This window comes from Cyclopterus lumpus, chromosome 15, assembly GCF_009769545.1.
Source record: "Cyclopterus lumpus isolate fCycLum1 chromosome 15, fCycLum1.pri, whole genome shotgun sequence".
In the NCBI taxonomy this organism is placed as follows: domain Eukaryota; kingdom Metazoa; phylum Chordata; class Actinopteri; order Perciformes; family Cyclopteridae; genus Cyclopterus; species Cyclopterus lumpus.
Window position 1 is genome coordinate 1230001 of NC_046980.1, and position 26656 is coordinate 1256656.

Here is a 26656-nt window from a genome sequence, read left to right on the forward strand (position 1 = left end):
TCATCATCATCATCATCATCACTGCTACACTGAGATAGGGATCACACACACACACACACACCACACACACACACACACACGAGAGAGACCCGTCAGATGAGAAACAACTCTTCTAAAAAAAGAAAATAATTAAGAATGAATATAATTAAAAGAAGAAATTTGGGAAAATTTGGTTTAAACTGGCGGTTGTTCCCAAAGGGCGAATGGAAACACAGGTTGCCGCGGCAACAGGAAAACAGCAACCAGAACAGGTTTTTAATGCAACAAATGTTTTGGTTAAACATTGTAAAAAAGAAAAAAGGTATTCTATAAGAGGTTTGATGCTGTAGCTTTATTGTCAGATACATAAATCTTCCTCTGCTTTTAACATCTCCTGTTTGTGTGTGTATATATAAATATATATATATATGTATACAGTATATATTTATTTATATATATACACATATACACATACATATATATATATAAATATATATGTATATATATAAACACACATACATACATGTGTATATATATAGTATATGTATGTATATATATATTATTTTTTATTTTTGTTTGTTATTTGTTTATAGTGTTTTGCACCAAAACCAATAATTGTATCATCAGGGAATTTATGAAATGTAAAATAGATATGATTCTCTCAATACAAATACTTAGAATTTAATGTTAAATACATTCCCATAATACTAATACTGTTAGTTTGATTCGTTAAAGCCACCGACATTAATTAAAATAAGTCAACGTTAACGCGTCTCCAGGGTGAAAGTCTGTTTGTTTGAAACCAGAAAACACGTTTCCATGGAAACGTAAAGTGACTTTACGTGACGTCATGTGGGTAGTTGAGTTTCAGGAGGTCAACAACAACAATGTACCGAGATGCAACAACTTCAAAGAACACGACAAACTTGGGATTTAAAACCATTGTTTCATGCTGGAATCTCAATTTCTAAACAAGAAAATTCAGGAAGGAACATTTTCCTATTTCTATATTCTATAAATCTTATTTTGGTCACAGAGAATTGAACACATATTATGTTAACCTCCGGGTTAAATGCTGGATTCAGCGGCTGGAGAGTGAATCTGTTGCAGGTGCAGAGAAGGTCCGAGGAGGTGTGGATCTGAACCAGCAGCTCACACCGGTACTCGCTGACTCGGGCCTCTTTGTTTCTTCTGATCCGGTTTGTAAATGTACGGTAATGTTGACGCCTGTGGTCATGAGTTCAGAAAGAGGGCGGGGCCGATAACAGCAGCCTTCGTCTCCCTGAACTCTTCTTCATCACCGTGACGCTTCACCACTGGCAGTCAGAGGATGATTCATTGTACTACGAGTTTATGAAATGTTATGTTTATATATGCAAATTAGGCATTTTTGAATGACAAAACATCTACAAACAGCCCAAAAGTATGCAAATAAAGACGAATTATGGAAGAAAAATAGACCAAACGCTATTAATTGATTTTGCACATTTGGGCGCCACCTGCTGGAGATGAAGAAAGATGTTGGTTTTAATGGGCTGCATTCCAATCATCTCCCCTGGAATGTGTAACGTTCCTCTGGTCGTAGAGAACGAGACCACATCGATAATGTTCTCACACAAGAGAACCGTGTTCTCTCCTCGGTTCTCGACACTGTGCTCGAGCTCTTCATCTGTTTAGCTAACGTAGCTTTCTCCCATCGAAGGTTGGTCTTTAAAGACTAACCTAAAGACTAAAAAACATACCTGCAGGAAATAACTGTACAGCTAACATGCTAACATGCTAACGGTTCAGTCACTGTTGCTGCTGTTTAACGTTAATAAAATCCATAAATCGGCTCCAGGAAGTGACTCGTCGCCGCTCGTCTTTCTCCAGACTCTCCGGCTGTGTCTCCCCGTTAGCCGCCATGTTAGCGTCTCCTGTATACGTTCCCTCGCTGGTATAAACGGCTGTGATTGGAAGAAGTTTGCATTCACAAAACTACATTTAAGCTGGTTCATCAACAGTTTGGCCTCCTGCTGAGGCCGGTCCGGATGAAGGTTTAGGACAAAGAACAACACTACTGGTTTAGGTTTGGCAAGAGATGGGGATTTGGGTTAAAAGACGAGTCCACGTTCTGGGTCCACATGAACATGGTCTACCTGGTGAAAGCTTGAGTTGATGGCAGCACCGTGCGGCACATACGGACCCTTTCACACACAATGTTGGAAACTGGTGTTGTTTTCTGAATAAAACCAGTCAAACTCTTGGTGAACCAGAACAGATGATGTTTATTAAACTTAGCATTCATAAACATTATTAAAAGCTTCACAAGAGATTTAAAAGAAAACTGATTCTCAAACATACTTTAAACACAACATGAAATAGTGAGTCTTCATGTGGAGAAACCTTCAAACCACAGAACATTTCTTATTCTTTTCACGGTTGCACACGGTTTACCTTCAGTTTGGAGCACCGTGAATGAATACTTGTGTAGAAGACAATCGGACCCACCTGCTGCTGTCGTGTGATTCAAGGCGTGGCAAGTAGTTTTCATGTGGTCAGCACATATAACTGCACATTGTTTATTATGAGCCTGAACTCACCGTGTTGACTCAGCTGACTGAAACCTGCTTTCACTGTTTGTGAGGCAGAGTGAAAAGTTTCACTTTGAATGGAGTTTGGAGTTTAAGGGTGAAGTGGAATCTCACTCTAATCACAGTTTGTGATTAATTAATTAATTCATATTACTTATGTTTAACAGTCGGGCTGTTATTAAAGGTGTTTGATAAAGTCTTTGTTTTCGCTCTTAGAGAATCCTTTTAAATGTCACGTATTTCCTCCATAAAGTTTATTAATATAATATCTGAAAAGAGGGGAGGGCCTTTGAAGCTCCTTCCCCCAGAACGCTGAGGGCACTCTGCTTGTGTGGGTCCGTGTTCTCCTGATGCACCTTTCTCTAATATTCGAGCGTCTCGGCGTCACAACACAAGGAGGAAGTCTCTCATCACGGGAGCGAATGGCTCCATCTAGATGCCAAACAAGCACAGTGTTTGTCAAAGGAGGAGAGACAGAAAAGAATGAAAGCACTTTAGTAAATATTTTGTATTTAGGATCAAATGTTGAGTCTAAGAAACAGTAGAAGTGTTAATTTGATGGTTTAAGTGTGAAAAACATTTATTGACATCCAAGTTAAAGACCAGAAGATGTTCACAAGAAGAACATGTAAGAAATGCCTTTTTCTTTCCTTGTTCTTGCTCTGTGGAAACATCATAATCGGGGTTCTTGGAACAAAGTTCTTTGGTACAGAAATGCTCACAGTGGAGCTTTGAGACCGACGTTGGTGGAGGAGACCAAAAACAGAGCTACAAGAGAGAAGAGGGGACACCAACACAAAGACTTCTGATGAATCATCACGTTGATCTGAAGCTGCTGACTTTATGAAAACAACTCTTTACTAACAAGTTCAACTTTAAACGTGACGATACGTCGACGTGCTCAACCTGTTTCTGCTGCCACCTGGTGGCCAGAAACATCTGTCACATTCATTTGTTGATGTCGTACGAGAACAAAAGCTTGTGTCCAGTATACTTCAAAAACTGTCCAAAACCTCCAATGATCTAATCATTGTTACATTATACCCTCACCTCTCTACCCCTCGCTCGCTCACCTGTGTGACCCTTCAGGTGATCGGGGGTTTGGTGTGGATCCTGGTGGCGTCCACTCGCATCGAACCGGACAACCCTCTGGGCTGGGTGATGTTCGTGTCCGTCTTCTGCTTCGTGGTGACGACGCTCTGGTTCTTCATCTTCCTCTGCGGAGCCAATCAGGGCAGCGTCTGGCCCTCCCTGGTTAGACACGCCCACCACCGTTTATCTGGCATAACAGAGGATTTACATATGTGCAACGTTCCCATACAACTAAACTGCATTCTGAATTAGTTTCCTTGTTCCTCGTGTCTCTTCAGGATGTTGGATATCACTTCGTGGCGGTGGTTTTCTACCTCAGTGCGTCGGTGGCTCTGGCGTACATCACCATTCAGGTCAGGCCGACTGGTCCAGTCCAATTTGAAGTCCTCAAAAACTACCGACTGGAGATTTCTGCAGTGGTAATTCATACACAAACAACAATAACACAACAACGCAGGAGCTCCGTTGTCTGAACCTTAGACTGTATTCATGAAGTGGAAGTAGTCGTTGGTTTGTGGATGTCAGAAACAAATGAGTGACGCCGCTTTGATGTCACGAGTTCGGTGATTTGGCCATCGTCATCCTGTTTTTTTGCAACCAGTGAAAAGAAAGTGACCATATCTCAATCACCTTGTAGCCCCGCCCCTAAAGCATCCCCTGCTTTATGGTCTGTTTGACTCTAAATGACCATAATTTACTAAATGAACATCACTCTGTATTGAAGAAGACTTGAAACTAGAGATTGAGACCAAAAACTAATGTTTACAATGTTTACTGAGGGAATACATCAAGAGAAGTAGAGTCATTTATATAGACTTCTATACAACCAGAGGAGTCGCCCCCTGGTGGTCAGGAGAGAGAATGCAGCTTTAACACATGAAGCATAGACTTCTATACAACCAGAGGAGTCGCCCCCTGGTGGTCAGGAGAGAGAATGCAGCTTTAACACATGAAGCATAGACTTCTATACAACCAGAGGAGTCGCCCCCTGGTGGTCAGGAGAGAGAATGCAGCTTTAACACATGAAGCATAGACTTCTATACAACCAGAGGAGTCGCCCCCTGGTGGTCAGGAGAGAGAATGCAGCTTTAACACATGAAGCATAGACTTCTATACAACCAGAGGAGTCGCCCCCTGGTGGTCAGGAGAGAGAATGCAGCTTTAACACATGAAGCATAGACTTCTATACAACCAGAGGAGTCGCCCCCTGGTGCTCAGGAGAGAGAATGCAGCTTTAACACATGAAGCATAGACTTCTATACAACCAGAGGAGTCGCCCCCTGGTGGTCAGGAGAGAGAATGCAGCTTTAACACATGAAGCATAGACTTCTATACAACCAGAGGAGTCGCCCCCTGGTGGTCAGGAGAGAGAATGCAGCTTTAACACATGAAGCATAAACTTCTATACAACCAGAGGAGTCACCCCCTGGTGGTCAGGAGAGAGAATGCAGCTTTAACACATGAAGCATAGCCTTCTATACAACCAGAGGAGTCGCCCCCTGGTGGTCAGGAGAGAGAATGCAGCTTTAACACATGAAGCATAGCCTTCTATACAACCAGAGGAGTGATTTGTTTAATGACCAACAGGGTAGAAGATATGATCCCTTCCAGCAGCTTTAGTGAGTTGTGTGTTCACAATTATCCATCTGTGTTCTAATCTGTGTGTGTTTTCAGGTGATGTCTTACGTGGCCACTCTTCTCTACTTCCTCCATGCCATCTTCTCCGCCATTCGATGGAAGAGTTCCTAAAGAACATAAACCAAGAAGAAGAAGAAGAAGAATAAAGATGGCGACCAGCTGACCCGGACACACTGTGACCTTTTGTGTTCATTCTCTTCTTCGTGGTCAGCAGGACGGACTTGAATGAGTGTTGATGGATGTTTGGTCTGGTTAGCGAGGAAGGCCTGAACATTATCACCCCACAATGCACTCTGTTTTTAATCAGAAAGGCAGTTTGGTAACAAGAGCCTGTTCAAGTTCAAATTTAAGAAATAAAAAATGAATTTATATTATATTAGCACAATGAGTGTAAATAACTGCTTCAAGATAAAGGTCCTACATTATGATTTACATCCATTACATCCAGTTCATCTTTTTACCAAAGAAGAGATTCACAGCTTCTTTTAATTATAATCACAGTAACAAGAACAAGGTGTGTTTTTAAATCTGTTTTTAAATCAACTCCATTGTGAAGAAATCAGGAGAGAAAAGTTATTGTTATCGGCCTTTTAATTCAAGTGAAGCCTGTATTGATAACTTCATTGGCTCCAGCTGATCAAACTACACACTAAAGGGGCACTTTAGTTATTTATTACAACTTTTATATAACGACGGACGACTTGTGGGAAACAGATTTAAAAAATAAAAGTCAAAATTGAAGTATTGAAATATTCAGACTTGATGTCTTGGAGTCAAGCTTCAAAAGTAATACTGGGGACTTCACTTCTCATAATGCAACTGGACACCCTATCTGGCAAAGTCCACGCCCCCAGTTTGTAAAGAGTCCTTTCTAAATAACCTCGAGTGACATCATAGTCGCTTCATGATCTAAGTTTCGATCGACGGTCTAAACTTTAGACCGTCGATCGAAACTTAGATCATGAAGCGAAGGTCACAGAACGACCTCCAGAGCGTTCTGTGGTTCCTTTAGACTCTAAAGGAACCACAGAACGCTCTGGAGGTCGTTCTGTGACCTTCGGTGACTTCCTGTCCAGCTGACACAACACTTAAAGTACATTTCACAATCTAAATAAAGATGCATGTCTACAAATCAAAGTAACATTAAAGCATTTCATGAACATGAAATGAATCCATATTTGGAGGTTTGCACCATTAAAAATCTCTGAAACCTGGAATCTGGTTTTGTTTCCTGCATGTTTCCTGTTTTTTTGCTTTTCATGGATCGATGTTTCCTCATGATTCAATATTTACAATCTTTTTTGCGAACTTGGGATATTAATATTTTGATGATTTCACTTTTTAGCCATCTGAGATATGAAATATATAAACTGAGCGTTCAGCCGTCTCAGGGTTTTTCAGACTTATTTCCCTCGGAGAGAATCAGCAGTCAAAGACGATGAACTCATTAATACCTTTCTGCACCACGAAGAGATTACGAGTTTCACCTGTTTATCCTTTAATATTTACAATAGTCACGACAGCAGGCTACTTCCTGTCTCTCCATTAAATCTCACATGAGTGTAGTGTATAAGAAGAGTTCCACACAAACAATATAGTGTAAATAATACCTGTGCTGTGTAGCAACCACTGTACCAGCAAGTCTGAGGTGTTCCTGAATAGTCCAGACAAAGTGTTGGTATTTTACATGTATCATAGTATTTTACATGTATTATAGTATTTTATCTGTATTATAGTATTTTATCTGTATTATAGTATTTTATCTGTATTATAGTATTTTACATGTATTATAGTATTTTACATGTATTATAGTATTTTACATGTATCATAGTATTTTACATGTATCATAGTATTTTATCTGTATTATAGTATTTTATCTGTATTATAGTATTTTACATGTATTATAGTATTTTACATGTATTATAGTATTTTACATGTATCATAGTATTTTACATGTATCATAGTATTTTACATGTATTATAGTATTTTATCTGTATTATAGTATTTTACATGTATCATAGTATTTTACCTGTATTATAGTATTTTACATGTATCATAGTATTTTACATGTATTATAGTATTGTACCTGTATTATAGTATTTTACATGTATCATAGTATTTTACATGTATTATAGTATTTTACATGTACCATAGTATTTTACATGTATTATAGTATTTTACATGTATTATAGTATTTTACATGTATTATAGTATTTTATCTGTATTATAGTATTTTACATGTATCATAGTATTTTACATGTATTATAGTATTTTATCTGTATTATAGTATTTTACATGTATCATAGTATTTTACCTGTATTATATTATTTTACATGTATTATAGTATTTTATCTGTATTATAGTATTTTACATGTATCATAGTATTTTACCTGTATTATATTATTTTACATGTATTATAGTATTGTACCTGTATTATAGTATTTTACATGTATCATAGTATTTTACATGTATCATAGTATTTTACATGTATTATAGTATTTTACATGTATCATAGTATTTTACCTGTATTATAGTATTTTACATGTATCATAGTATTTTACATGTATTATAGTATTGTACCTGTATTATAGTATTTTACATGTATTATAGTATTTTACATGTATTATAGTATTTTACATGTATTATAGTATTTGTAGAATCTGATTCCAGTGCTGATTGCCTTGGATTGTTTCGGACTTGAGTCTGATAAGAAATATTAAAACATGTCCAATATATCGAATTATCTAGAAGAATATTCTGCTTCAATCCATATTTGTTTGCGTTTAGTCTTTCAAAAAATTTCACTGTAGAAATTAGCTTGCTTCTTTAATTTTTCAAACCCCTGATTTAATTATCAAAGTATGTTTTTTAAAGGGCATGAGAGGTGATTCTATGATTGTTTTATTTCATGATACAACTAAAACACAACACAGTATCACACCAGCAGCAACTTCATCAATGAAAAGTTATCACCGATTTAGTTTCACTTTCATATGTAAGTTTCATAAAAGTGAGCTCCAGTGGCGCAATCGGTCAGCGCGCGGTACTTATAAGACAGTACACTGCAGAGACATGCCGAGGTTGTGAGTTCAAGCCTCACCTGGAGCATTTCTATAATTTGTTGGACAATTAAAAATAAAAAAATGCACAAAAACTAAGTACAGTAAGGATAACGATGCATCTCCCTCTACCTCGGTGGAGAGAGTGACACATCGTTAATGTACTTGTTTTTCCTTTGTGTTCTAGGAATCTTGTCATCCAGGGACGCTAGCGAGTCTAACGCCACTGCGTCTGGGACAGTTTTGTTTGATTCTACCTTACTTAAATGTCAACATACTTTTGAGGTATTTTATTTTTATTTAAGTGTAGTTAAGTTCAATAGTCTTGGATTTGTTTGCTTGCCCGTTGCACCTTTTCTCCACTGCTACGTCTAGTCCCTGGACATCTAGCTAGCTAGCGGGCAGTCTCTCTCTAGCCGGCGGCTATCGACGAGCCAGCCGGCTCCCTGCTGGATACTCCTGTACATGCTCCATGCTACTGCTCTAGGCGGGTTGCCTGATAGCCTCTCAACTGTCCTGGTGCGCTCAGTGTAACTGCTTTTCTTTCTCCTTTTTACTCGAAATGTTCTGTTTGTTTGTATTGTTTTCTACTTGTCTTTCATATGTAAGGTTCATAAAAGTGAGCTCCAGTGGCGCAATCGGTCAGCGCGCGGTACTTATAAGACAGTACACTGCAGAGACATGCCGAGGTTGTGAGTTCAAGCCTCACCTGGAGCATTTCTATAATTTGTTGGACAATTAAAAATAAAAAAATGCACAAAAACTAAGTACAGTAAGGATAACGATGCATCTCCCTCTACCTCGGTGGAGAGAGTGACACATCGTTAATGTACTTGTTTTTCCTTTGTGTTCTAGGAATCTTGTCATCCAGGGACGCTAGCGAGTCTAACGCCACTGCGTCTGGGACAGTTTTGTTTGATTCTACCGTATTTAAATTTTAACATACTTTTGAGGTATTTTATTTTTATTTAAGTGTAGTTAAGTTCAATAGTCTTGGATTTGTTTGCTTGCCCGTTGCACCTTTTCTCCACTGCTACGTCTAGTCCCTGGACATCTAGCTAGCTAGCGGGCAGTCTCTCTCTATCGACGAGCCAGCCGGCTCCCTGCTGGATACTCCTGTACATGCTCCATGCTACTGCTCTAGGCGGGTTGCCTGATAGCCTCTCAACTGTCCTGGTGCGCTCAGTGTAACTGCTTTTCTTTCTCCTTTTTACTCGAAATGTTCTGTTTGTTTGTATTGTTTTCTACTTGTCTTTCTATTTAGTTTTGTTGTATTATTATTACAATCTTACCTATTATTATTACCTCCCAGGTATAGCCGTAATCGTTACATAGGTTCACTTTCATATGTAAGGTTCATAAAAGTGAGCTCCAGTGGCGCAATCGGTCAGCGCGCGGTACTTATAAGACAGTACACTGCAGAGACATGCCGAGGTTGTGAGTTCAAGCCTCACCTGGAGCATTTCTATAATTTGTTGGACAATTAAAAATAAAAAAATGCACAAAAACTAAGTACAGTAAGGATAACGATGCAGTCTCCCTCTACCTTCCCTGGAGAGAGTGACACATCGTTAATGTACTTGTTTTTCCTTTGTGTTCTAGGAATCTTGTCATCCAGGGACGTTAGCGAGTCTAACGCCACTGCGTCTGGGACAGTTTTGTTTGATTCTACCTTACTTAAATTTTAACATACTTTTGAGGTATTTTATTTTTATTTAAGTGTAGTTAAGTTCAATAGTCTTGGATTTGTTTGCTTGCCCGTTGCACCTTTTCTCCACTGCTACGTCTAGTCCCTGGACATCTAGCTAGCTAGCGGGCAGTCTCTCTTTAGCCGGCGGCTATCGACGAGCCAGCCGGCTCCCTGCTGGATACTCCTGTACATGCTCCATGCTACTGCTCTAGGCGGGTTGCCTGATAGCCTCTCAACTGTCCTGGTGCGCTCAGTGTAACTGCTTTTCTTTCTCCTTTTTACTCGAAATGTTCTGTTTGTTTGTATTGTTTTCTACTTGTCTTTCTATTTAGTTTTGTTGTATTATTATTACAATCTTACCTATTATTATTACCTCCCAGGTATAGCCGTAATCGTTACATAGGTTCACTTTTATATGTAAGGTTCATAAAAGTGAGCTCCAGTGGCGCAATCGGTCAGCGCGCGGTACTTATAAGACAGTACACTGCAGAGACATGCCGAGGTTGTGAGTTCAAGCCTCACCTGGAGCATTTCTATAATTTGTTGGACAATTAAAAATAAAAAAATGCACAAAAACTAAGTACAGTAAGGATAACGATGCATCTCGCTCTACCTCGGTGGAGAGAGAGATACATCGTTAATGTACTTGTTTTTCCTTTGTGTTCTAGGAATCTTGTCATCCAGGGACGCTAGCGAGTCTAACGCCACTGCGTCTGGGACAGTTTTGTTTGATTCTACCTTATTTAAATTTTAACATACTTTTGAGGTATTTTATTTTTATTTAAGTGTAGTTAAGTTCAATAGTCTTGGATTTGTTTGCTTGCCCGTTGCACCTTTTCTCCACTGCTACGTCTAGTCCCTGGACATCTAGCTAGCTAGCGGGCAGTCTCTCTCTATCGACGAGCCAGCCGGCTCCCTGCTGGATACTCCTGTACATGCTCCATGCTACTGCTCTAGGCGGGTTGCCTGATAGCCTCTCAACTGTCCTGGTGCGCTCAGTGTAACTGCTTTTCTTTCTCCTTTTTACTCGAAATGTTCTGTTTGTTTGTATTGTTTTCTACTTGTCTTTCATATGTAAGGTTCATAAAAATGAGCTCCAGTGGCGCAATCGGTCAGCGCGCGGTACTTATAAGACAGTACACTGCAGAGACATGCCGAGGTTGTGAGTTCAAGCCTCACCTGGAGCATTTCTATAATTTGTTGGACAATTAAAAATAAAAAAATGCACAAAAACTAAGTACAGTAAGGATAACGACGCGTCTCCCTCTACTTCCCTGGAGAGAGTGACATATCGTTAATGTACTTGTTTTTCCTTTGTGTTCTAGGAATCTTGTCATCCAGGGACGCTAGCGAGTCTAACGCCACTGCGTCTGGGACAGTTTTGTTTGATTCTACCTTACTTAAATTTTAACATACTTTTGAGGTATTTTATTTTTATTTAAGTGTAGTTAAGTTCAATAGTCTTGGATTTGTTTGCTTGCCCGTTGCACCTTTTCTCCACTGCTACGTCTAGTCCCTGGACATCTAGCTAGCTAGCGGGCAGTCTCTCTTTAGCCGGCGGCTATCGACGAGCCAGCCGGCTCCCTGCTGGATACTCCTGTACATGCTCCATGCTACTGCTCTAGGCGGGTTGCCTGATAGCCTCTCAACTGTCCTGGTGCGCTCAGTGTAACTGCTTTTCTTTCTCCTTTTTACTCGAAATGTTCTGTTTGTTTGTATTGTTTTCTACTTGTCTTTCATATGTAAGGTTCATAAAAGTGAGCTCCAGTGGCGCAATCGGTCAGCGCGCGGTACTTATAAGACAGTACACTGCAGAGACATGCCGAGGTTGTGAGTTCAAGCCTCACCTGAAGCATTTCTATAATTTGTTGGACAATTAAAAATAAAAAAATTCACAAAAACTAAGTACAGTAAGGATAACGATGCATCTCCCTCTACTTCCCTGGAGAGAGTGACACATCGTTAATGTACTTGTTTTTCCTTTGTGTTCTAGGAATCTTGTCATCCAGGGACGCTAGCGAGTCTAACGCCACTGCGTCTGGGACAGTTTTGTTTGATTCTACCGTATTTAAATTTTAACATACTTTTGAGGTATTTTATTTTTATTTAAGTGTAGTTAAGTTCAATAGTCTTGGATTTGTTTGCTTGCCCGTTGCACCTTTTCTCCACTGCTACGTCTAGTCCCTGGACATCTAGCTAGCTAGCGGGCAGTCTCTCTCTATCGACGAGCCAGCCGGCTCCCTGCTGGATACTCCTGTACATGCTCCATGCTACTGCTCTAGGCGGGTTGCCTGATAGCCTCTCAACTGTCCTGGTGCGCTCAGTGTAACTGCTTTTCTTTCTCCTTTTTACTCGAAATGTTCTGTTTGTTTGTATTGTTTTCTACTTGTCTTTCATATGTAAGGTTCATAAAAGTGAGCTCCAGTGGCGCAATCGGTCAGCGCGCGGTACTTATAAGACAGTACACTGCAGAGACATGCCGAGGTTGTGAGTTCAAGCCTCACCTGGAGCATTTCTATATTTAGTTGGACAATTAAAAATTCACAAAAACTAAGTACAGTAAGGATAACGATGCATCTCGCTCTACCTCGGTGGAGAGAGAGATACATCGTTAATGTACTTTATTTTTCCTTTGTGTTCTAGGAATCTTGTCATCCAGGGACGCTAGCGAGTCTAACGCCACTGCGTCTGGGACAGTTTTGTTTGATTCTACCTTATTTAAATTTTAACATACTTTTGAGGTATTTTATTTTTATTTAAGTGTAGTTAAGTTCAATAGTCTTGGATTTGTTTGCTTGCCCGTTGCACCTTTTCTCCACTGCTACGTCTAGTCCCTGGACATCTAGCTAGCTAGCGGGCAGTCTCTCTCTATCGACGAGCCAGCCGGCTCCCTGCTGGATACTCCTGTACATGCTCCATGCTACTGCTCTAGGCGGGTTGCCTGATAGCCTCTCAACTGTCCTGGTGCGCTCAGTGTAACTGCTTTTCTTTCTCCTTTTTACTCGAAATGTTCTGTTTGTTTGTATTGTTTTCTACTTGTCTTTCATATGTAAGGTTCATAAAAGTGAGCTCCAGTGGCGCAATCGGTCAGCGCGCGGTACTTATAAGACAGTACACTGCAGAGACATGCCGAGGTTGTGAGTTCAAGCCTCACCTGGAGCATTTCTATAATTTGTTGGACAATTAAAAATAAAAAAATGCACAAAAACTAAGTACAGTAAGGATAACGATGCATCTCGCTCTACCTCGGTGGAGAGAGAGATACATCGTTAATGTACTTATTTTTCCTTTGTGTTCTAGGAATCTTGTCATCCAGGGACGCTAGCGAGTCTAACGCCACTGCGTCTGGGACAGTTTTGTTTGATTCTACCGTATTTAAATTTTAACATACTTTTGAGGTATTTTATTTTTATTTAAGTGTAGTTAAGTTCAATAGTCTTGGATTTGTTTGCTTGCCCGTTGCACCTTTTCTCCACTGCTACGTCTAGTCCCTGGACATCTAGCTAGCTAGCGGGCAGTCTCTCTCTATCGACGAGCCAGCCGGCTCCCTGCTGGATACTCCTGTACATGCTCCATGCTACTGCTCTAGGCGGGTTGCCTGATAGCCTCTCAACTGTCCTGGTGCGCTCAGTGTAACTGCTTTTCTTTCTCCTTTTTACTCGAAATGTTCTGTTTGTTTGTATTGTTTTCTACTTGTCTTTCATATGTAAGGTTCATAAAAGTGAGCTCCAGTGGCGCAATCGGTCAGCGCGCGGTACTTATAAGACAGTACACTGCAGAGACATGCCGAGGTTGTGAGTTCAAGCCTCACCTGGAGCATTTCTATAATTTGTTGGACAATTAAAAATAAAAAAATGCACAAAAACTAAGTACAGTAAGGATAACGATGCGTCTCCCTCTACTTCCCTGGAGAGAGTGACACATCGTTAATGTACTTGTTTTTCCTTTGTGTTCTAGGAATCTTGTCATCCAGGGACGCTAGCGAGTCTAACGCCACTGCGTCTGGGACAGTTTTGTTTGATTCTACCTTACTTAAATTTTAACATACTTTTGAGGTATTTTATTTTTATTTAAGTGTAGTTAAGTTCAATAGTCTTGGATTTGTTTGCTTGCCCGTTGCACCTTTTCTCCACTGCTACGTCTAGTCCCTGGACATCTAGCTAGCTAGCGGGCAGTCTCTCTCTAGCCGGCGGCTATCGACGAGCCAGCCGGCTCCCTGCTGGATACTCCTGTACATGCTCCATGCTACTGCTCTAGGCGGGTTGCCTGATAGCCTCTCAACTGTCCTGGTGCGCTCAGTGTAACTGCTTTTCTTTCTCCTTTTTACTTGAAATGTTCTGTTTGTTTGTATTTTTTTCTACTTGTCTTTCTATTTAGTTTTGTTGTATTATTATTACAATCTTACCTATTATTATTACCTCCCAGGCATAGCCGTAATCGTTACATAGGTTCACTTTCATATGTAAGGTTCATAAAAGTGAGCTCCAGTGGCGCAATCGGTCAGCGCGCGGTACTTATAAGACAGTACACTGCAGAGACATGCCGAGGTTGTGAGTTCAAGCCTCACCTGGAGCATTTCTATAATTTGTTGGACAATTAAAAATAAAAAAATGCACAAAAACTAAGTACAGTAAGGATAACGATGCATCTCCCTCTACCTCGGTGGAGAGAGTGACACATCGTTAATGTACTTGTTTTTCCTTTGTGTTCTAGGAATCTTGTCATCCAGGGACGCTAGCGAGTCTAACGCCACTGCGTCTGGGACAGTTTTGTTTGATTCTACCTTACTTAAATTTTAACATACTTTTGAGGTATTTTATTTTTATTTAAGTGTAGTTAAGTTCAATAGTCTTGGATTTGTTTGCTTGCCCGTTGCACCTTTTCTCCACTGCTACGTCTAGTCCCTGGACATCTAGCTAGCTAGCGGGCAGTCTCTCTTTAGCCGGCGGCTATCGACGAGCCAGCCGGCTCCCTGCTGGATACTCCTGTACATGCTCCATGCTACTGCTCTAGGCGGGTTGCCTGATAGCCTCTCAACTGTCCTGGTGCGCTCAGTGTAACTGCTTTTCTTTCTCCTTTTTACTCGAAATGTTCTGTTTGTTTGTATTGTTTTCTACTTGTCTTTCTATTTAGTTTTGTTGTATTATTATTACAATCTTACCTATTATTATTACCTCCCAGGTATAGCCGTAATCGTTACATAGGTTCACTTTCATATGTAAGGTTCATAAAAGTGAGCTCCAGTGGCGCAATCGGTCAGCGCGCGGTACTTATAAGACAGTACACTGCAGAGACATGCCGAGGTTGTGAGTTCAAGCCTCACCTGGAGCATTTCTATAATTTGTTGGACAATTAAAAATAAAAAAAATGCACAAAAACTAAGTACAGTAAGGATAACGATGCATCTCCCTCTACTTCCCTGGAGAGAGTGACACATCGTTAATGTACTTGTTTTTCCTTTGTGTTCTAGGAATCTTGTCATCCAGGGACGCTAGCGAGTCTAACGCCACTGCGTCTGGGACAGTTTTGTTTGATTCTACCGTATTTAAATTTTAACATACTTTTGAGGTATTTTATTTTTATTTAAGTGTAGTTAAGTTCAATAGTCTTGGATTTGTTTGCTTGCCCGTTGCACCTTTTCTCCACTGCTACGTCTAGTCCCTGGACATCTAGCTAGCTAGCGGGCAGTCTCTCTCTAGCCGGCGGCTATCGACGAGCCAGCCGGCTCCCTGCTGGATACTCCTGTACATGCTCCATGCTACTGCTCTAGGCGGGTTGCCTGATAGCCTCTCAACTGTCCTGGTGCGCTCAGTGTAACTGCTTTTCTTTCTCCTTTTTACTCGAAATGTTCTGTTTGTTTGTATTGTTTTCTACTTGTCTTTCATATGTAAGGTTCATAAAAGTGAGCTCCAGTGGCGCAATCGGTCAGCGCGCGGTACTTATAAGACAGTACACTGCAGAGACATGCCGAGGTTGTGAGTTCAAGCCTCACCTGGAGCATTTCTATAATTTGTTGGACAATAAAAAATTCACAAAAACTAAGTACAGTAAGGATAACGATGCATCTCGCTCTACCTCGGTGGAGAGAGAGATACATCGTTAATGTACTTGTTTTTCCTTTGTGTTCTAGGAATCTTGTCATCCAGGGACGCTAGCGAGTCTAACGCCACTGCGTCTGGGACAGTTTTGTTTGATTCTACCTTACTTAAATTTTAACATACTTTTGAGGTATTTTATTTTTATTTAAGTGTAGTTAAGTTCAATAGTCTTGGATTTGTTTGCTTGCCCGTTGCACCTTTTCTCCACTGCTACGTCTAGTCCCTGGACATCTAGCTAGCTAGCGGGCAGTCTCTCTCTAGCCGGCGGCTATCGACGAGCCAGCCGGCTCCCTGCTGGATACTCCTGTACATGCTCCATGCTACTGCTCTAGGCGGGTTGCCTGATAGCCTCTCAACTGTCCTGGTGCGCTCAGTGTAACTGCTTTTCTTTCTCCTTTTTACTTGAAATGTTCTGTTTGTTTGTATTTTTTTCTACTTGTCTTTCTATTTAGTTTTGTTGTATTATTATTACAATCTTACCTATTATTATTACCTCCCAGGCATAGCCGTAATCGTTACATAGGTTCACTTTCATATGTAAGGTTCATAAAAGTGAGCTCTAGTGGCGCAATCGGTCAGCGCGCGGTACTTATAAGACAGTACACTGCAGAGACATGCCGAGGTTGTGAGTTCAAGCCTCACCTGGAGCATTTCTATAATTTGTTGGACAATTAAAAATAAAAAAATGCACAAAAACTAAGTACAGTAAGGATAACGATGCATCTCGCTCTACCTCGGTGGAGAGAGAGATACATCGTTAATGTACTTATTTTTCCTTTGTGTTCTAGGAATCTTGTCATCCAGGGACGCTAGCGAGTCTAACGCCACTGCGTCTGGGACAGTTTTGTTTGATTCTACCGTATTTAAATGTTAACATACTTTTGAGGTATTTTATTTTTATTTAAGTGTAGTTAAGTTCAATAGTCTTGGATTTGTTTGCTTGCCCGTTGCACCTTTTCTCCACTGCTACGTCTAGTCCCTGGACATCTAGCTAGCTAGCGGGCAGTCTCTCTCTATCGACGAGCCAGCCGGCTCCCTGCTGGATACTCCTGTACATGCTCCATGCTACTGCTCTAGGCGGGTTGCCTGATAGCCTCTCAACTGTCCTGGTGCGCTCAGTGTAACTGCTTTTCTTTCTCCTTTTTACTCGAAATGTTCTGTTTGTTTGTATTGTTTTCTACTTGTCTTTCATATGTAAGGTTCATAAAAGTGAGCTCCAGTGGCGCAATCGGTCAGCGCGCGGTACTTATAAGACAGTACACTGCAGAGACATGCCGAGGTTGTGAGTTCAAGCCTCACCTGGAGCATTTCTATAATTTGTTGGACAATTAAAAATAAAAAAAATGCACAAAAACTAAGTACAGTAAGGATAACGATGCATCTCCCTCTACCTCGGTGGAGAGAGAGATACATCGTTAATGTACTTGTTTTTCCTTTGTGTTCTAGGAATCTTGTCATCCAGGGACGCTAGCGAGTCTAACGCCACTGCGTCTGGGACAGTTTTGTTTGATTCTACCTTATTTAAATTTTAACATACTTTTGAGGTATTTTATTTTTATTTAAGTGTAGTTAAGTTCAATAGTCTTGGATTTGTTTGCTTGCCCGTTGCACCTTTTCTCCACTGCTACGTCTAGTCCCTGGACATCTAGCTAGCTAGCGGGCAGTCTCTCTAGCGGCGGCTATCGACGAGCCAGCCGGCTCCCTGCTGGATACTCCTGTACATGCTCCATGCTACTGCTCTAGGCGGGTTGCCTGATAGCCTCTCAACTGTCCTGGTGCGCTCAGTGTAACTGCTTTTCTTTCTCCTTTTTACTCGAAATGTTCTGTTTGTTTGTATTGTTTTCTACTTGTCTTTCTATTTAGTTTTGTTGTATTATTATTACAATCTTACCTATTATTATTACCTCCCAGGTATAGCCGTAATCGTTACATAGGTTCACTTTCATATGTAAGGTTCATAAAAGTGAGCTCCAGTGGCGCAATCGGTCAGCGCGCGGTACTTATAAGACAGTACACTGCAGAGACATGCCGAGGTTGTGAGTTCAAGCCTCACCTGGAGCATTTCTATAATTTGTTGGACAATTAAAAATAAAAAAATGCACAAAAACTAAGTACAGTAAGGATAACGATGCATCTCCCTCTACTTCCCTGGAGAGAGTGACACATCGTTAATGTACTTGTTTTTCCTTTGTGTTCTAGGAATCTTGTCATCCAGGGACGCTAGCGAGTCTAACGCCACTGCGTCTGGGACAGTTTTGTTTGATTCTACCGTATTTAAATTTTAACATACTTTTGAGGTATTTTATTTTTATTTAAGTGTAGTTAAGTTCAATAGTCTTGGATTTGTTTGCTTGCCCGTTGCACCTTTTCTCCACTGCTACGTCTAGTCCCTGGACATCTAGCTAGCTAGCGGGCAGTCTCTCTCTAGCCGGCGGCTATCGACGAGCCAGCCGGCTCCCTGCTGGATACTCCTGTACATGCTCCATGCTACTGCTCTAGGCGGGTTGCCTGATAGCCTCTCAACTGTCCTGGTGCGCTCAGTGTAACTGCTTTTCTTTCTCCTTTTTACTCGAAATGTTCTGTTTGTTTGTATTGTTTTCTACTTGTCTTTCATATGTAAGGTTCATAAAAGTGAGCTCCAGTGGCGCAATCGGTCAGCGCGCGGTACTTATAAGACAGTACACTGCAGAGACATGCCGAGGTTGTGAGTTCAAGCCTCACCTGGAGCATTTCTATAATTTGTTGGACAATTAAAAATAAAAAAATGCACAAAAACTAAGTACAGTAAGGATAACGACGCGTCTCCCTCTACTTCCCTGGAGAGAGTGACACATCGTTAATGTACTTGTTTTTCCTTTGTGTTCTAGGAATCTTGTCATCCAGGGACGCTAGCGAGTCTAACGCCACTGCGTCTGGGACAGTTTTGTTTGATTCTACCTTACTTAAATTTTAACATACTTTTGAGGTATTTTATTTTTATTTAAGTGTAGTTAAGTTCAATAGTCTTGGATTTGTTTGCTTGCCCGTTGCACCTTTTCTCCACTGCTACGTCTAGTCCCTGGACATCTAGCTAGCTAGCGGGCAGTCTCTCTCTAGCCGGCGGCTATCGACGAGCCAGCCGGCTCCCTGCTGGATACTCCTGTACATGCTCCATGCTACTGCTCTAGGCGGGTTGCCTGATAGCCTCTCAACTGTCCTGGTGCGCTCAGTGTAACTGCTTTTCTTTCTCCTTTTTACTCGAAATGTTCTGTTTGTTTGTATTGTTTTCTACTTGTCTTTCTATTTAGTTTTGTTGTATTATTATTACAATCTTACCTATTATTATTACCTCCCAGGCATAGCCGTAATCGTTACATAGGTTCACTTTCATATGTAAGGTTCATAAAAGTGAGCTCCAGTGGCGCAATCGGTCAGCGCGCGGTACTTATAAGACAGTACACTGCAGAGACATGCCGAGGTTGTGAGTTCAAGCCTCACCTGGAGCATTTCTATAATTTGTTGGACAATTAAAAATAAAAAAATGCACAAAAACTAAGTACAGTAAGGATAACGATGCATCTCGCTCTACCTCGGTGGAGAGAGAGATACATCGTTAATGTACTTGTTTTTCCTTTGTGTTCTAGGAATCTTGTCATCCAGGGACGCTAGCGAGTCTAACGCCACTGCGTCTGGGACAGTTTTGTTTGATTCTACCGTATTTAAATGTTAACATACTTTTGAGGTATTTTATTTTTATTTAAGTGTAGTTAAGTTCAATAGTCTTGGATTTGTTTGCTTGCCCGTTGCACCTTTTCTCCACTGCTACGTCTAGTCCCTGGACATCTAGCTAGCTAGCGGGCAGTCTCTCTCTATCGACGAGCCAGCCGGCTCCCTGCTGGATACTCCTGTACATGCTCCATGCTACTGCTCTAGGCGGGTTGCCTGATAGCCTCTCAACTGTCCTGGTGCGCTCAGTGTAACTGCTTTTCTTTCTCCTTTTTACTCGAAATGTTCTGTTTGTTTGTATTGTTTTCTACTTGTCTTTCATATGTAAGGTTCATAAAAGTGAGCTCCAGTGGCGCAATCGGTCAGCGCGCGGTACTTATAAGACAGTACACTGCAGAGACATGCCGAGGTTGTGAGTTCAAGCCTCACCTGGAGCATTTCTATAATTTGTTGGACAATTAAAAATAAAAAAATGCACAAAAACTAAGTACAGTAAGGATAACGATGCGTCTCCCTCTACTTCCCTGGAGAGAGTGACACATCGTTAATGTACTTGTTTTTCCTTTGTGTTCTAGGAATCTTGTCATCCAGGGACGCTAGCGAGTCTAACGCCACTGCGTCTGGGACAGTTTTGTTTGATTCTACCTTACTTAAATTTTAACATACTTTTGAGGTATTTTATTTTTATTTAAGTGTAGTTAAGTTCAATAGTCTTGGATTTGTTTGCTTGCCCGTTGCACCTTTTCTCCACTGCTACGTCTAGTCCCTGGACATCTAGCTAGCTAGCGGGCAGTCTCTCTCTAGCCGGCGGCTATCGACGAGCCAGCCGGCTCCCTGCTGGATACTCCTGTACATGCTCCATGCTACTGCTCTAGGCGGGTTGCCTGATAGCCTCTCAACTGTCCTGGTGCGCTCAGTGTAACTGCTTTTCTTTCTCCTTTTTACTTGAAATGTTCTGTTTGTTTGTATTTTTTTCTACTTGTCTTTCTATTTAGTTTTGTTGTATTATTATTACAATCTTACCTATTATTATTACCTCCCAGGCATAGCCGTAATCGTTACATAGGTTCACTTTCATATGTAAGGTTCATAAAAGTGAGCTCCAGTGGCGCAATCGGTCAGCGCGCGGTACTTATAAGACAGTACACTGCAGAGACATGCCGAGGTTGTGAGTTCAAGCCTCACCTGGAGCATTTCTATAATTTGTTGGACAATTAAAAATAAAAAAATTCACAAAAACTAAGTACAGTAAGGATAACGACGCGTCTCCCTCTACTTCCCTGGAGAGAGTGACACATCGTTAATGTACTTGTTTTTCCTTTGTGTTCTAGGAATCTTGTCATCCAGGGACGCTAGCGAGTCTAACGCCACTGCGTCTGGGACAGTTTTGTTTGATTCTACCGTATTTAAATTTTAACATACTTTTGAGGTATTTTATTTTTATTTAAGTGTAGTTAAGTTCAATAGTCTTGGATTTGTTTGCTTGCCCGTTGCACCTTTTCTCCACTGCTACGTCTAGTCCCTGGACATCTAGCTAGCTAGCGGGCAGTCTCTCTAGCCGGCGGCTATCGACGAGCCAGCCGGCTCCCTGCTGGATACTCCTGTACATGCTCCATGCTACTGCTCTAGGCGGGTTGCCTGATAGCCTCTCAACTGTCCTGGTGCGCTCAGTGTAACTGCTTTTCTTTCTCCTTTTTACTTGAAATGTTCTGTTTGTTTGTATTTTTTTCTACTTGTCTTTCTATTTAGTTTTGTTGTATTATTATTACAATCTTACCTATTATTATTACCTCCCAGGCATAGCCGTAATCGTTACATAGGTTCACTTTCATATGTAAGGTTCATAAAAGTGAGCTCCAGTGGCGCAATCGGTCAGCGCGCGGTACTTATAAGACAGTACACTGCAGAGACATGCCGAGGTTGTGAGTTCAAGCCTCACCTGGAGCATTTCTATAATTTGTTGGACAATTAAAAATAAAAAAATTCACAAAAACTAAGTACAGTAAGGATAACGATGCATCTCCCTCTACCTCGGTGGAGAGAGTGACACATCGTTAATGTACTTGTTTTTCCTTTGTGTTCTAGGAATCTTGTCATCCAGGGACGCTAGCGAGTCTAACGCCACTGCGTCTGGGACAGTTTTGTTTGATTCTACCTTACTTAAATTTTAACATACTTTTGAGGTATTTTATTTTTATTTAAGTGTAGTTAAGTTCAATAGTCTTGGATTTGTTTGCTTGCCCGTTGCACCTTTTCTCCACTGCTACGTCTAGTCCCTGGACATCTAGCTAGCTAGCGGGCAGTCTCTCTTAGCCGGCGGCTATCGACGAGCCAGCCGGCTCCCTGCTGGATACTCCTGTACATGCTCCATGCTACTGCTCTAGGCGGGTTGCCTGATAGCCTCTCAACTGTCCTGGTGCGCTCAGTGTAACTGCTTTTCTTTCTCCTTTTTACTCGAAATGTTCTGTTTGTTTGTATTGTTTTCTACTTGTCTTTCTATTTAGTTTTGTTGTATTATTATTACAATCTTACCTATTATTATTACCTCCCAGGTATAGCCGTAATCGTTACATAGGTTCACTTTTATATGTAAGGTTCATAAAAGTGAGCTCCAGTGGCGCAATCGGTCAGCGCGCGGTACTTATAAGACAGTACACTGCAGAGACATGCCGAGGTTGTGAGTTCAAGCCTCACCTGGAGCATTTCTATAATTTGTTGGACAATTAAAAATAAAAAAATTCACAAAAACTAAGTACAGTAAGGATAACGATGCATCTCCCTCTACCTTCCCTGGAGAGAGTGACACATCGTTAATGTACTTGTTTTTCCTTTGTGTTCTAGGAATCTTGTCATCCAGGGACGCTAGCGAGTCTAACGCCACTGCGTCTGGGACAGTTTTGTTTGATTCTACCGTATTTAAATGTTAACATACTTTTGAGGTATTTTATTTTTATTTAAGTGTAGTTAAGTTCAATAGTCTTGGATTTGTTTGCTTGCCCGTTGCACCTTTTCTCCACTGCTACGTCTAGTCCCTGGACATCTAGCTAGCTAGCGGGCAGTCTCTCTCTATCGACGAGCCAGCCGGCTCCCTGCTGGATACTCCTGTACATGCTCCATGCTACTGCTCTAGGCGGGTTGCCTGATAGCCTCTCAACTGTCCTGGTGCGCTCAGTGTAACTGCTTTTCTTTCTCCTTTTTACTCGAAATGTTCTGTTTGTTTGTATTGTTTTCTACTTGTCTTTCATATGTAAGGTTCATAAAAGTGAGCTCCAGTGGCGCAATCGGTCAGCGCGCGGTACTTATAAGACAGTACACTGCAGAGACATGCCGAGGTTGTGAGTTCAAGCCTCACCTGGAGCATTTCTATAATTTGTTGGACAATTAAAAATAAAAAAATGCACAAAAACTAAGTACAGTAAGGATAACGACTGCATCTCCCTCTACCTTCCGGTGGAGAGAGTGACACATCGTTAATGTACTTGTTTTTCCTTTGTGTTCTAGGAATCTTGTCATCCAGGGACGCTAGCGAGTCTAACGCCACTGCGTCTGGGACAGTTTTGTTTGATTCTACCTTACTTAAATTTTAACATACTTTTGAGGTATTTTATTTTTATTTAAGTGTAGTTAAGTTCAATAGTCTTGGATTTGTTTGCTTGCCCGTTGCACCTTTTCTCCACTGCTACGTCTAGTCCCTGGACATCTAGCTAGCTAGCGGGCAGTCTCTCTTTAGCCGGCGGCTATCGACGAGCCAGCCGGCTCCCTGCTGGATACTCCTGTACATGCTCCATGCTACTGCTCTAGGCGGGTTGCCTGATAGCCTCTCAACTGTCCTGGTGCGCTCAGTGTAACTGCTTTTCTTTCTCCTTTTTACTCGAAATGTTCTGTTTGTTTGTATTGTTTTCTACTTGTCTTTCTATTTAGTTTTGTTGTATTATTATTACAATCTTACCTATTATTATTACCTCCCAGGCTATAGCCGTAATCGTTACATAGGTTCACTTTTATATGTAAGGTTCATAAAAGTGAGCTCCAGTGGCGCAATCGGTCAGCGCGCGGTACTTATAAGACAGTACACTGCAGAGACATGCCGAGGTTGTGAGTTCAAGCCTCACCTGGAGCATTTCTATAATTTGTTGGACAATTAAAAATAAAAAAATTCACAAAAACTAAGTACAGTAAGGATAACGATGCATCTCCCTCTACCTCGGTGGAGAGAGAGATACATCGTTAATGTACTTGTTTTTCCTTTGTGTTCTAGGAATCTTGTCATCCAGGGACGCTAGCGAGTCTAACGCCACTGCGTCTGGGACAGTTTTGTTTGATTCTACCGTATTTAAATTTTAACATACTTTTGAGGTATTTTATTTTTATTTAAGTGTAGTTAAGTTCAATAGTCTTGGATTTGTTTGCTTGCCCGTTGCACCTTTTCTCCACTGCTACGTCTAGTCCCTGGACATCTAGCTAGCTAGCGGGCAGTCTCTCTCTATCGACGAGCCAGCCGGCTCCCTGCTGGATACTCCTGTACATGCTCCATGCTACTGCTCTAGGCGGGTTGCCTGATAGCCTCTCAACTGTCCTGGTGCGCTCAGTGTAACTGCTTTTCTTTCTCCTTTTTACTCGAAATGTTCTGTTTGTTTGTATTGTTTTCTACTTGTCTTTCATATGTAAGGTTCATAAAAGTGAGCTCCAGTGGCGCAATCGGTCAGCGCGCGGTACTTATAAGACAGTACACTGCAGAGACATGCCGAGGTTGTGAGTTCAAGCCTCACCTGGAGCATTTCTATATTTTGTTGGACAATTAAAAATAAAAAAATGCACAAAAACTAAGTACAGTAAGGATAACGACTGCATCTCCCTCTACTTCCCTGGAGAGAGTGACACATCGTTAATGTACTTGTTTTTCCTTTGTGTTCTAGGAATCTTGTCATCCAGGGACGCTAGCGAGTCTAACGCCACTGCGTCTGGGACAGTTTTGTTTGATTCTACCTTACTTAAATTTTAACATACTTTTGAGGTATTTTATTTTTATTTAAGTGTAGTTAAGTTCAATAGTCTTGGATTTGTTTGCTTGCCCGTTGCACCTTTTCTCCACTGCTACGTCTAGTCCCTGGACATCTAGCTAGCTAGCGGGCAGTCTCTCTCTATCGACGAGCCAGCCGGCTCCCTGCTGGATACTCCTGTACATGCTCCATGCTACTGCTCTAGGCGGGTTGCCTGATAGCCTCTCAACTGTCCTGGTGCGCTCAGTGTAACTGCTTTTCTTTCTCCTTTTTACTCGAAATGTTCTGTTTGTTTGTATTGTTTTCTACTTGTCTTTCTATTTAGTTTTGTTGTATTATTATTACAATCTTACCTATTATTATTACCTCCCAGGCATAGCCGTAATCGTTACATAGGTTCACTTTCATATGTAAGGTTCATAAAAGTGAGCTCCAGTGGCGCAATCGGTCAGCGCGCGGTACTTATAAGACAGTACACTGCAGAGACATGCCGAGGTTGTGAGTTCAAGCCTCACCTGGAGCATTTCTATAATTTGTTGGACAATTAAAAATAAAAAAATTCACAAAAACTAAGTACAGTAAGGATAACGATGCATCTCCCTCTACCTCGGTGGAGAGAGTGACACATCGTTAATGTACTTGTTTTTCCTTTGTGTTCTAGGAATCTTGTCATCCAGGGACGCTAGCGAGTCTAACGCCACTGCGTCTGGGACAGTTTTGTTTGATTCTACCGTATTTAAATTTTAACATACTTTTGAGGTATTTTATTTTTATTTAAGTGTAGTTAAGTTCAATAGTCTTGGATTTGTTTGCTTGCCCGTTGCACCTTTTCTCCACTGCTACGTCTAGTCCCTGGACATCTAGCTAGCTAGCGGGCAGTCTCTCTTAGCCGGCGGCTATCGACGAGCCAGCCGGCTCCCTGCTGGATACTCCTGTACATGCTCCATGCTACTGCTCTAGGCGGGTTGCCTGATAGCCTCTCAACTGTCCTGGTGCGCTCAGTGTAACTGCTTTTCTTTCTCCTTTTTACTCGAAATGTTCTGTTTGTTTGTATTGTTTTCTACTTGTCTTTCATATGTAAGGTTCATAAAAGTGAGCTCCAGTGGCGCAATCGGTCAGCGCGCGGTACTTATAAGACAGTACACTGCAGAGACATGCCGAGGTTGTGAGTTCAAGCCTCACCTGGAGCATTTCTATAATTTGTTGGACAATTAAAAATGCACAAAAACTAAGTACAGTAAGGATAACGATGCATCTCCCTCTACCTCGGTGGAGAGAGTGACACATCGTTAATGTACTTGTTTTTCCTTTGTGTTCTAGGAATCTTGTCATCCAGGGACGCTAGCGAGTCTAACGCCACTGCGTCTGGGACAGTTTTGTTTGATTCTACCTTACTTAAATTTTAACATACTTTTGAGGTATTTTATTTTTATTTAAGTGTAGTTAAGTTCAATAGTCTTGGATTTGTTTGCTTGCCCGTTGCACCTTTTCTCCACTGCTACGTCTAGTCCCTGGACATCTAGCTAGCTAGCGGGCAGTCTCTCTCTATCGACGAGCCAGCCGGCTCCCTGCTGGATACTCCTGTACATGCTCCATGCTACTGCTCTAGGCGGGTTGCCTGATAGCCTCTCAACTGTCCTGGTGCGCTCAGTGTAACTGCTTTTCTTTCTCCTTTTTTACTTGAAATGTTCTGTTTGTTTGTATTTTTTTCTACTTGTCTTTCTATTTAGTTTTGTTGTATATTTACATCTTACCTATATTATTACCTCCCAGGCATAGCCGTAATCGTTACATAGGTTCACTTTCATAGTAAGGTTCATAA

The 26656-nt window shown here is 41.2% G+C and overlaps 1 protein-coding gene and 26 non-coding genes across 27 annotated transcripts in view; all 27 read left to right on the forward strand.

Moving 5' to 3' along the window:
• The window catches only part of LOC117743797 (myelin and lymphocyte protein-like), a 6505-nt gene extending 254 nt beyond the window's left edge, over positions 1-6251 (forward strand). The window contains exons 2-4 of the mRNA XM_034551655.1: positions 3642-3806; positions 3923-4063; positions 5319-6251. Coding sequence (XP_034407546.1) covers positions 3642-3806; positions 3923-4063; positions 5319-5393 — 381 coding nt within the window. The 3' untranslated portion in view covers positions 5394-6251. The remainder of the gene's footprint in view (positions 1-3641; positions 3807-3922; positions 4064-5318) is intronic.
• Positions 6252-8296: 2045 nt separating this feature from the next.
• trnai-uau lies at positions 8297-8390 on the forward strand. Its single transcript has 2 exons — positions 8297-8334; positions 8355-8390. It is a non-coding gene; the product is annotated as a tRNA-Ile (tRNA).
• A 574-nt stretch (positions 8391-8964) lies between these two features.
• Positions 8965-9058, forward strand: trnai-uau. Its single transcript has 2 exons — positions 8965-9002; positions 9023-9058. It is a non-coding gene; the product is annotated as a tRNA-Ile (tRNA).
• Positions 9059-9709: 651 nt separating this feature from the next.
• On the forward strand, positions 9710-9803 carry trnai-uau. Its single transcript has 2 exons — positions 9710-9747; positions 9768-9803. It is a non-coding gene; the product is annotated as a tRNA-Ile (tRNA).
• Positions 9804-10467: 664 nt separating this feature from the next.
• trnai-uau lies at positions 10468-10561 on the forward strand. Its single transcript has 2 exons — positions 10468-10505; positions 10526-10561. It is a non-coding gene; the product is annotated as a tRNA-Ile (tRNA).
• Positions 10562-11124: 563 nt separating this feature from the next.
• On the forward strand, positions 11125-11218 carry trnai-uau. The gene is made up of 2 exons: positions 11125-11162; positions 11183-11218. It is a non-coding gene; the product is annotated as a tRNA-Ile (tRNA).
• Positions 11219-11792: 574 nt separating this feature from the next.
• On the forward strand, positions 11793-11886 carry trnai-uau. The gene is made up of 2 exons: positions 11793-11830; positions 11851-11886. It is a non-coding gene; the product is annotated as a tRNA-Ile (tRNA).
• A 563-nt stretch (positions 11887-12449) lies between these two features.
• On the forward strand, positions 12450-12543 carry trnai-uau. Its single transcript has 2 exons — positions 12450-12487; positions 12508-12543. It is a non-coding gene; the product is annotated as a tRNA-Ile (tRNA).
• Positions 12544-13099: 556 nt separating this feature from the next.
• trnai-uau lies at positions 13100-13193 on the forward strand. Its single transcript has 2 exons — positions 13100-13137; positions 13158-13193. It is a non-coding gene; the product is annotated as a tRNA-Ile (tRNA).
• Positions 13194-13756: 563 nt separating this feature from the next.
• Positions 13757-13850, forward strand: trnai-uau. The gene is made up of 2 exons: positions 13757-13794; positions 13815-13850. It is a non-coding gene; the product is annotated as a tRNA-Ile (tRNA).
• Positions 13851-14512: 662 nt separating this feature from the next.
• Positions 14513-14606, forward strand: trnai-uau. Its single transcript has 2 exons — positions 14513-14550; positions 14571-14606. It is a non-coding gene; the product is annotated as a tRNA-Ile (tRNA).
• A 662-nt stretch (positions 14607-15268) lies between these two features.
• On the forward strand, positions 15269-15362 carry trnai-uau. Its single transcript has 2 exons — positions 15269-15306; positions 15327-15362. It is a non-coding gene; the product is annotated as a tRNA-Ile (tRNA).
• A 575-nt stretch (positions 15363-15937) lies between these two features.
• Positions 15938-16031, forward strand: trnai-uau. The gene is made up of 2 exons: positions 15938-15975; positions 15996-16031. It is a non-coding gene; the product is annotated as a tRNA-Ile (tRNA).
• Positions 16032-16685: 654 nt separating this feature from the next.
• trnai-uau lies at positions 16686-16779 on the forward strand. Its single transcript has 2 exons — positions 16686-16723; positions 16744-16779. It is a non-coding gene; the product is annotated as a tRNA-Ile (tRNA).
• Positions 16780-17342: 563 nt separating this feature from the next.
• On the forward strand, positions 17343-17436 carry trnai-uau. The gene is made up of 2 exons: positions 17343-17380; positions 17401-17436. It is a non-coding gene; the product is annotated as a tRNA-Ile (tRNA).
• A 660-nt stretch (positions 17437-18096) lies between these two features.
• Positions 18097-18190, forward strand: trnai-uau. The gene is made up of 2 exons: positions 18097-18134; positions 18155-18190. It is a non-coding gene; the product is annotated as a tRNA-Ile (tRNA).
• Positions 18191-18764: 574 nt separating this feature from the next.
• trnai-uau lies at positions 18765-18858 on the forward strand. Its single transcript has 2 exons — positions 18765-18802; positions 18823-18858. It is a non-coding gene; the product is annotated as a tRNA-Ile (tRNA).
• Positions 18859-19520: 662 nt separating this feature from the next.
• On the forward strand, positions 19521-19614 carry trnai-uau. The gene is made up of 2 exons: positions 19521-19558; positions 19579-19614. It is a non-coding gene; the product is annotated as a tRNA-Ile (tRNA).
• A 563-nt stretch (positions 19615-20177) lies between these two features.
• Positions 20178-20271, forward strand: trnai-uau. The gene is made up of 2 exons: positions 20178-20215; positions 20236-20271. It is a non-coding gene; the product is annotated as a tRNA-Ile (tRNA).
• Positions 20272-20933: 662 nt separating this feature from the next.
• On the forward strand, positions 20934-21027 carry trnai-uau. The gene is made up of 2 exons: positions 20934-20971; positions 20992-21027. It is a non-coding gene; the product is annotated as a tRNA-Ile (tRNA).
• Positions 21028-21687: 660 nt separating this feature from the next.
• Positions 21688-21781, forward strand: trnai-uau. The gene is made up of 2 exons: positions 21688-21725; positions 21746-21781. It is a non-coding gene; the product is annotated as a tRNA-Ile (tRNA).
• A 661-nt stretch (positions 21782-22442) lies between these two features.
• trnai-uau lies at positions 22443-22536 on the forward strand. The gene is made up of 2 exons: positions 22443-22480; positions 22501-22536. It is a non-coding gene; the product is annotated as a tRNA-Ile (tRNA).
• Positions 22537-23100: 564 nt separating this feature from the next.
• Positions 23101-23194, forward strand: trnai-uau. The gene is made up of 2 exons: positions 23101-23138; positions 23159-23194. It is a non-coding gene; the product is annotated as a tRNA-Ile (tRNA).
• Positions 23195-23860: 666 nt separating this feature from the next.
• Positions 23861-23954, forward strand: trnai-uau. Its single transcript has 2 exons — positions 23861-23898; positions 23919-23954. It is a non-coding gene; the product is annotated as a tRNA-Ile (tRNA).
• Positions 23955-24517: 563 nt separating this feature from the next.
• On the forward strand, positions 24518-24611 carry trnai-uau. Its single transcript has 2 exons — positions 24518-24555; positions 24576-24611. It is a non-coding gene; the product is annotated as a tRNA-Ile (tRNA).
• A 652-nt stretch (positions 24612-25263) lies between these two features.
• trnai-uau lies at positions 25264-25357 on the forward strand. Its single transcript has 2 exons — positions 25264-25301; positions 25322-25357. It is a non-coding gene; the product is annotated as a tRNA-Ile (tRNA).
• A 573-nt stretch (positions 25358-25930) lies between these two features.
• Positions 25931-26024, forward strand: trnai-uau. Its single transcript has 2 exons — positions 25931-25968; positions 25989-26024. It is a non-coding gene; the product is annotated as a tRNA-Ile (tRNA).
• Positions 26025-26656: the final 632 nt, after the last annotated feature.